Genomic DNA, 8,994 nt, shown 5'->3' with positions numbered 1-8,994 from the left:
TACTACTGTATTACTGCTGTAGTACTGCTATACTGCTGCTGTAGTACTGCTGTATTACTGCTGTAGTACTACTGTAGTACTGCTGTAGTACTGCTGTACTACTGCTGTATTACTGCTGTACTACTACTGTAGTACTGCTGTAGTACTGCTGTACTACTGCTGTAGTACTGCTGTAGTACTACTGTACTACTACTGTACTACTACTGTACTACTGCTGTACTACTGCTGTATTACTGCTGTACTACTACTGTACTACTGCTGTACTACTGCTGTATTACTGCTGTAGTACTGCTGTACTACTGCTGTAGTACTGCTGTACTAGAGTACTACAACAGTACTGCTGGAGTAAAAGGATACTCGTGTTGCTGCAGTGTCAAACCACAGGACCGTTAGAGGAAGAGGAAGAGAGGCGAGCTGCAGTTGTTCACACTAACACTCAGAGTCAGAGGGAAAACAGAAGCGGAGGTGTTGGAATAACTGGAAGAAGGAAAAAAGAAAAGAGGAACAACACAAACTGTGTCATATGATTTAAAAGAAGAAGATGAGGTCGTTTGTTGGTCTGGTCTTCATCTGTCTGCTGTCGTCCGTCTGCAGCAACTCTCCGTCTCCTCGTCCTGCAGAGGAATGTTCCAGCATGTCTGTCCGTAAGTCTTCTTCTTCTTCTCCATGTTATTAAACGTAAGACGTGTTATTAAACTTAAGACGTGTTATTAAAGAGGACATGTTACTTACCAGACAACATATTATTAAAGTTAAGACAAGTTGTTAAAGTTAAGACGTGTTATTAAAGAGGACATGTTACTTACCAGACAACATATTATTAAAGTTAAGACAAGTTGTTAAAGTTAAGACGTGTTATTAAACTTAAGACGTGTTATTAAAATTAAGACGTGTTATTAAACTTAAGACGTGTTATTAAACTTAAGACGTGTTATTAAAATTAAAACATGTTATTAAACGTAAGACGTGTTATTAAACTTAAGACGTGTTATTAAACTTAAGACGTGTTATTAAACTTATTAAAGGTAAGACATGTTATTAAACTTAAGACGTGTTATTAAACTTAAGACGTGTTATTAAACTTAAGACGTGTTATTAAACTTATTAAAGGTAAGACGTGTTATTAAACTTATTAAAGGTAAGACGTGTTATTAAACTTATTAAAGGTAAGACGTGTTATTAAACTTAAGACGTGTTATTAAACTTATTAAAGGTAAGACGTGTTATTAAACTTAAAACGTTATTAAACTTAAAACGTTATTAAACTTAAGACGTGTTATTAAAATTAAAACATGTTATTAAACGTAAGACGTGTTATTAAACTTATTAAAGGTAAGACGTGTTATTAAACTTAAGACGTGTTATTAAACTTATTAAAGGTAAGACGTGTTATTAAACTTAAGACGTGTTATTAAACTTATTAAAGGTAAGACGTGTTATTAAACTTAAGACGTGTTATTAAAATTAAAACATGTTATTAAACGTAAGACGTGTTATTAAACTTAAGATGTCTTATTAAAGGTAAGACGTGTTATTAAAATTAAAACATGTTATTAAACGTAAGACGTGTTATTAAACTTAAGACGTGTTATTAAACTTAAGACGTGTTATTAAACTTATTAAAGGTAAGACATGTTATTAAACTTAAGACGTGTTATTAAACTTAAGACGTGTTATTAAACTTAAGACGTGTTATTAAACTTAAGACGTGTTATTAAACTTATTAAAGGTAAGACGTGTTATTAAACTTAAGACGTGTTATTAAACTTAAGACGTGTTATTAAAATTAAAACATGTTATTAAACGTAAGACGTGTTATTAAACTTAAGATGTCTTATTAAAGGTAAGACGTGTTATTAAAATTAAAACATGTTATTAAACGTAAGACGTGTTATTAAACTTAAGACGTGTTATTAAACTTAAGACGTGTTATTAAACTTATTAAAGGTAAGACATGTTATTAAACTTAAGACGTGTTATTAAACTTAAGACGTGTTATTAAACTTAAGACGTGTTATTAAACTTAAGACGTGTTATTAAACTTATTAAAGGTAAGACGTGTTATTAAACTTAAGACGTGTTATTAAACTTAAGACGTGTTATTAAAATTAAAACATGTTATTAAACGTAAGACGTGTTATTAAACTTAAGATGTCTTATTAAAGGTAAGACGTGTTATTAAAATTAAAACATGTTATTAAACTTAAGACGTGTTATTAAACTTAAGACGTGTTATTAAACTTAAGACGTGTTATTAAACTTAAGACGTGTTATTAAAATTAAGACGTGTTATTAAACTTATTAAAGGTAAGACGTGTTATTAAACTTAAGACGTGTTATTAAACTTATTAAAGGTAAGACGTGTTATTAAACTTAAGACGTGTTATTAAACTTATTAAAGGTAAGACGTGTTATTAAACTTATTAAAGGTAAGACATGTTATTAAACTTATTAAAGGTAAGACGTGTTATTAAACTTAAGACGTGTTATTAAACTTATTAAAGGTAAGACGTGTTATTAAACTTAAGACGTGTTATTAAACTTATTAAAGGTAAGACGTGTTATTAAACTTAAGACATGTTATTAAACTTATTAAAGGTAAGACGTGTTATTAAACTTAAGACGTGTTATTAAACTTATTAAAGGTAAGACGTGTTATTAAACTTAAGACATGTTATTAAACTTATTAAAGGTAAGACGTGTTATTAAACTTAAGACATGTTATTAAACTTATTAAAGGTAAGACGTGTTATTAAACTTAAGACGTGTTATTAAACGTAAGACGTGTTATTAAAATTAAAACATGTTATTAAACGTAAGACGTGTTATTAAACTTAAGATGTCTTATTAAAGGTAAGACATGTTATTAAACTTAAGACGTGTTATTAAACTTAAGACGTGTTATTAAACTTAAGACGTGTTATTAAACTTATTAAAGGTAAGACATGTTATTAAACTTAAGACGTGTTATTAAACTTAAGACGTGTTATTAAACTTAAGACGTGTTATTAAAATTAAGATGTCTTATTAAAGTTAAGACGTGTTATTAAACTTAAGACGTGTTATTAAACTTATTAAAGGTAAGACGTGTTATTAAACTTAAGACGTGTTATTAAACTTATTAAAGGTAAGACGTGTTATTAAACTTAAGACGTGTTATTAAACGTAAGACGTGTTATTAAAATTAAAACATGTTATTAAACTTAAGACGTGTTATTAAACTTAAGACGTGTTATTAAACTTATTAAAGGTAAGACGTGTTATTAAACTTAAGACGTGTTATTAAACTTATTAAAGGTAAGACGTGTTATTAAACTTAAGACGTGTTATTAAACTTATTAAAGGTAAGACGTGTTATTAAACTTAAGACGTGTTATTAAACGTAAGACGTGTTATTAAAATTAAAACATGTTATTAAACTTAAGACGTGTTATTAAACTTAAGACGTGTTATTAAACGTAAGACGTGTTATTAAAATTAAAACATGTTATTAAACTTAAGACGTGTTATTAAACGTAAGACGTGTTATTAAAATTAAAACATGTTATTAAACTTAAGACGTGTTATTAAACTTAAGACGTGTTATTAAACTTAAGACGTGTTATTAAACTTAAGACGTGTTATTAAACTTATTAAAGGTAAGACATGTTATTAAACTTAAGACGTGTTATTAAACTTATTAAAGGTAAGACATGTTATTAAACTTAAGACGTGTTATTAAACTTAAGACGTGTTATTAAACTTATTAAAGGTAAGACATGTTATTAAACTTAAGACGTGTTATTAAACTTAAGACGTGTTATTAAACTTATTAAAGGTAAGACATGTTATTAAACTTAAGACGTGTTATTAAACTTAAGACGTGTTATTAAAATTAAGATGTCTTATTAAAGTTAAGACGTGTTATTAAACTTAAGACGTGTTATTAAACTTATTAAAGGTAAGACGTGTTATTAAACGTAAGACGTGTTATTAAACTTATTAAAGGTAAGACGTGTTATTAAACTTAAGACGTGTTATTAAACTTATTAAAGGTAAGACGTGTTATTAAACGTAAGACATGTTATTAAACTTAAGACGTGTTATTAAACTTAAGACGTGTTATTAAACTTAAGACGTGTTATTAAAATTAAGATGTCTTATTAAAGTTAAGACGTGTTATTAAACTTAAGACGTGTTATTAAAATTAAAACATGTTATTAAACGTAAGACGTGTTATTAAAATTAAAACATGTTATTAAACGTAAGACGTGTTATTAAACGTAAGACGTGTTATTAAACTTAAGATGTCTTATTAAACTTATTAAAGGTAAGACATGTTATTAAACTTAAGACGTGTTATTAAACTTAAGACGTGTTATTAAACTTATTAAAGGTAAGACGTGTTATTAAACTTAAGACGTGTTATTAAACTTATTAAAGGTAAGACGTGTTATTAAACGTAAGACGTGTTATTAAACTTAAGACGTGTTATTAAACTTATTAAAGGTAAGACGTGTTATTAAACTTAAGATGTCTTATTAAAGGTAAGACGTGTTATTAAACTTAAGACGTGTTATTAAACTTAAGACGTGTTATTAAACTTATTAAAGGTAAGACATGTTATTAAACTTAAGATGTCTTATTAAAGGTAAGACGTGTTATTAAACTTAAGACGTGTTATTAAACTTAAGACGTGTTATTAAACTTATTAAAGGTAAGACGTGTTATTAAACTTAAGATGTCTTATTAAAGGTAAGACGTGTTATTAAACTTAAGACGTGTTATTAAACTTAAGACGTGTTATTAAACTTATTAAAGGTAAGACATGTTATTAAACTTAAGACGTGTTATTAAACTTAAGACGTGTTATTAAACTTAAGACGTGTTATTAAACTTAAGACGTGTTATTAAACTTATTAAAGGTAAGACGTGTTATTAAACTTAAGATGTCTTATTAAAGGTAAGACGTGTTATTAAACTTAAGACGTGTTATTAAACGTAAGACGTGTTATTAAACTTAAGACGTGTTATTAAACTTAAGACGTGTTATTAAACTTATTAAAGGTAAGACGTGTTATTAAACTTAAGATGTCTTATTAAAGGTAAGACGTGTTATTAAACTTAAGACGTGTTATTAAACTTAAGACGTGTTATTAAACTTATTAAAGGTAAGACGTGTTATTAAACTTAAGATGTCTTATTAAAGGTAAGACATGTTATTAAACTTAAGACGTGTTATTAAACTTAAGACGTGTTATTAAACTTATTAAAGGTAAGACATGTTATTAAACTTAAGACGTGTTATTAAACTTAAGACGTGTTATTAAACTTAAGACAGGTTATTAAACTTATTAAAGGTAAGACGTGTTATTAAACTTAAGACGTGTTATTAAACTTATTAAAGGTAAGACGTGTTATTAAACTTAAGACGTGTTATTAAACGTAAGACGTGTTATTAAACTTAAGACGTGTTATTAAACTTAAGACGTGTTATTAAACTTAAGACGTGTTATTAAAGTTAAGACGTGTTATTAAACTTAAGACGTGTTATTAAACTTATTAAAGGTAAGACATGTTATTAAACTTAAGACGTGTTATTAAACTTATTAAAGGTAAGACATGTTATTAAACTTAAGACGTGTTATTAAACTTAAGACGTGTTATTAAACTTATTAAAGGTAAGACATGTTATTAAACTTAAGACGTGTTATTAAAATTAAGATGTCTTATTAAAGTTAAGACGTGTTATTAAACTTAAGACGTGTTATTAAACTTAAAACGTTATTAAACTTAAGATGTCTTATTAAACTTAAGACGTGTTATTAAAGGTAAGACGTGTTATTAAAATTAAAACGTTATTAAACTTAAGACGTGTTATTAAAATTAAAACGTTATTAAACTTAAGATGTCTTATTAAAGGTAAGACGTGTTATTAAACGTAAGACGTCTTATTAAACGTAAGACGTGTTATTAAAATTAAAACATGTTATTAAACGTAAGACGTCTTATTAAAGGTAAGACATGTTATTAAACTTAAGACGTGTTATTAAACTTAAGACGTGTTATTAAACTTAAGACGTGTTATTAAACTTAAGATGTCTTAAAGTTAAAACATGTTATTAAACAGAGGACATGTTATTAAAGTTAAGACATGTTATTAAACAGAGGACATGTTATTAAACAGAGGACATGTTATTAAAGTTAAAACATGTTATTAAACAGAGGACATGTTATTAAAGTTAAAACATGTTATTAAACAGAGGACATGTTATTAAACAGAGGACATGTTATTAAAGTTAAGACATGTAATTAAAGTTAAGACATGTTATTAAACAGAGGACATGTTATTAAAGTTAAGACATGTAATTAAAGTTAAGACATGTTATTAAACAGAGGACATGTTATTAAACAGAGGACATGTTATTAAAGTTAAGACATGTAATTAAAGTTAAGACATGTTATTAAACAGAGGACATGTTATTAAAGTTAGGACATGTTATTAAAGTTAAGACATGTAATTAAAGTTAAGACATGTTATTAAACAGAGCACATGTTATTAAACAGAGGACATGTTATTAAAGTTAGGACATGTAATTAAAGTGAAGACATGTTATTAAACAGAGGATGTGTTATTAAAGTGAAGACATGTTATTAAACAGAGGACATGTTATTAAACAGAGGATGTGTTATTAAAGTGAAGACATGTTATTAAACAGAGGACATGTTATTAAACAGAGGATGTGTTATTAAAGTGAAGACATGTTATTAAACAGAGGATGTGTTATTAAAGTGAAGACATGTTATTAAACAGAGGACATGTTATTAAACAGAGGATGTGTTATTAAAGTGAAGACATGTTATTAAACAGAGGACATGTTATTAAAGTTAGGACATGTTATTAAACAGAGGACATGTTATTAAACAGAGGACATGTTATTAAAGTTAGGACATGTTATGTCACGTGTGGCGGTTGCAGGTAAACAACAAATATGAACCAGCATTTGATCGCTGCAGGTCTACAGAGTGATGTGTGTTCTGCTCTTATCGTGGATATTGCCTGCAAACACTCAATATAACTCAAATAACACAAAACAATGGTGTAGTTGATTAATATATTGATCAATATACGACAATATATGGATGCCTTACCATCAACACAGTGGTCAACAGCGTTGTCTCAAAGGAGGGAAAGGTACAGTAGTGTCTTATAGTTTTCACAGAACAAAGGAGGCTTACATGATTACATGATTGGCTCCCTGGTGCTTATCTAACACAGTCAACCAGAGAAAACTGTCGCACACAAAAAGATCTTAATTCCAACAAGGGTCAGAGTTCAACACGGATATTTCCTTCCATGGAAAGACAGGAAATTGGAAGCACTAGACACAGGTATCCTTGAGGACTCCCCTAAGCTATGAATCTCTGTACTATGCATGACCTTCTCTTGAGGTCTATATGGTCTATATAACAGCAAGAAAAACTATATAAATGTACAATTAATGAATAAATCATAATTAGTATTGTTTCATTTCAGTTTACTTTCACATTTAGCAGGTCTACAGACTGATATGTTTTGCTCTGTGCAGGTCTACAGACTGATGTGTTTTTCTCTCTGCAGGTCTACAGACTGATATGTTTTGTTCTCTACAGGTCTACAGACTGATGTGTTTTGCTCTCTGCAGGTCTACAGACTGATATGTTTTGCTCTCTGCAGGTCTACAGACTGATATGTTCTGCTCTCTGCAGGTCTACAGACTGATGTGTTTTTCTCTCTGCAGGTCTACAGACTGATGTGTTTTGCTCTCTGCAGGTCTACAGACTGATATGTTTTGCTCTCTGCAGGTCTACAGACTGATATGTTCTGCTCTCTGCAGGTCTACAGACTGATGTGTTTTTCTCTCTGCAGGTCTACAGACTGATATGTTTTGCTCTCTGCAGGTCTACAGACTGATATGTTTTGTTCTCTGCAGGTCTACAGACTGATATGTTCTGCTCTCTGCAGGTCTACAGACTGATATGTTTTGTTCTCTGCAGGTCTACAGACTGATATGTTTTGCTCTCTGCAGGTCTACAGACTGATATGTTTTGCTCTCTGCAGGTCTACAGACTGATATGTTTTGCTCTCTGCAGGTCTACAGACTGATATGTTCTGCTCTCTGCAGGTCTACAGACTGATATGTTTTGCTCTCTGCAGGTCTACAGACTGATGTGTTTTTCTCTCTGCAGGTCTACAGACTGATATGTTTTATTCTCTGCAGGTCTACAGACTGATATGTTTTGTTCTCTGCAGGTCTACAGACTGATATGTTCTGCTCTCTGCAGGTCTACAGACTGATATGTTTTGCTCTCTGCAGGTCTACAGACTGATATGTTCTGCTCTCTGCAGGTCTACAGACTGATATGTTCTGCTCTCTGCAGGTCTGCGGGCGTTCAAGCTGAAGACATCATGTAACTTCACGACTCTGAAGGAGAAGCAGCTGAAGGAGATCCAGGCTCCAAGCACCACCCTGTACCTGCCGGTGCTCTACCTGCTGGCGTTCAGCGTGGGTCTGCCCTCCAACCTGCTGGCTCTCTGGGTTCTGCTGTTCAGGACCAAGCGGCTGCCGTCCACCATGCTGCTCATCAACCTCACCATCGCCGACTGCCTGCTGCTGCTGGCGCTGCCGTTTCGCATCGCGTACCACTTCAGGGGGAACAACTGGGAACTGGGCGAGCCTTTCTGTCGCCTTATCATGGCCATGTTCTACGGCAACATGTACGGCTCTGTGTTGTGTCTGGCGCTGGTGGCTCTGGACCGCTACGTTGCTTTAGTTCACCCGTTTGGAGCGAGGATGCTGCGCGGCTGGCAGACGTCTCTGTACATGACGGCGGCGGTATGGGTGGCGGTGCTGGCCGCCATGCTGCCGCTGCTGGTGTCACAGCAGACCTACGTGCTGGACGAGCTGCAGATCACCACCTGCCATGACGCGCTGCCCGAGGAGGAGCAGGAGAACTTCTTCCTGCCGTACTTCG

General features: G+C 31.6%; 1 protein-coding gene across 1 annotated transcript in view; it reads left to right on the top strand.

Annotated features, from left to right (window-relative positions):
• The first annotated feature begins 343 nt into the window (after window positions 1–343).
• The window catches only part of si:ch211-132p1.2 (proteinase-activated receptor 4), a 9,334-nt gene continuing 683 nt past the window's right edge, over window positions 344–8,994 (top strand). The window contains exons 1-2 of the mRNA XM_044363850.1: window positions 344–644; window positions 8,401–8,994. The exon at window positions 8,401–8,994 is cut by the window's right edge and continues 683 nt beyond it. Of these exons, the coding sequence (XP_044219785.1) occupies window positions 542–644; window positions 8,401–8,994 (697 nt within the window). The 5' untranslated portion in view covers window positions 344–541. The remainder of the gene's footprint in view (window positions 645–8,400) is intronic.

This window comes from Thunnus albacares, chromosome 10 (assembly GCF_914725855.1).
Source record: "Thunnus albacares chromosome 10, fThuAlb1.1, whole genome shotgun sequence".
NCBI lineage: Eukaryota > Metazoa > Chordata > Actinopteri > Scombriformes > Scombridae > Thunnus > Thunnus albacares.
Note: the sequence above shows the minus strand (reverse complement) of the source record. Positions and strands in the feature narration are given on the sequence as shown.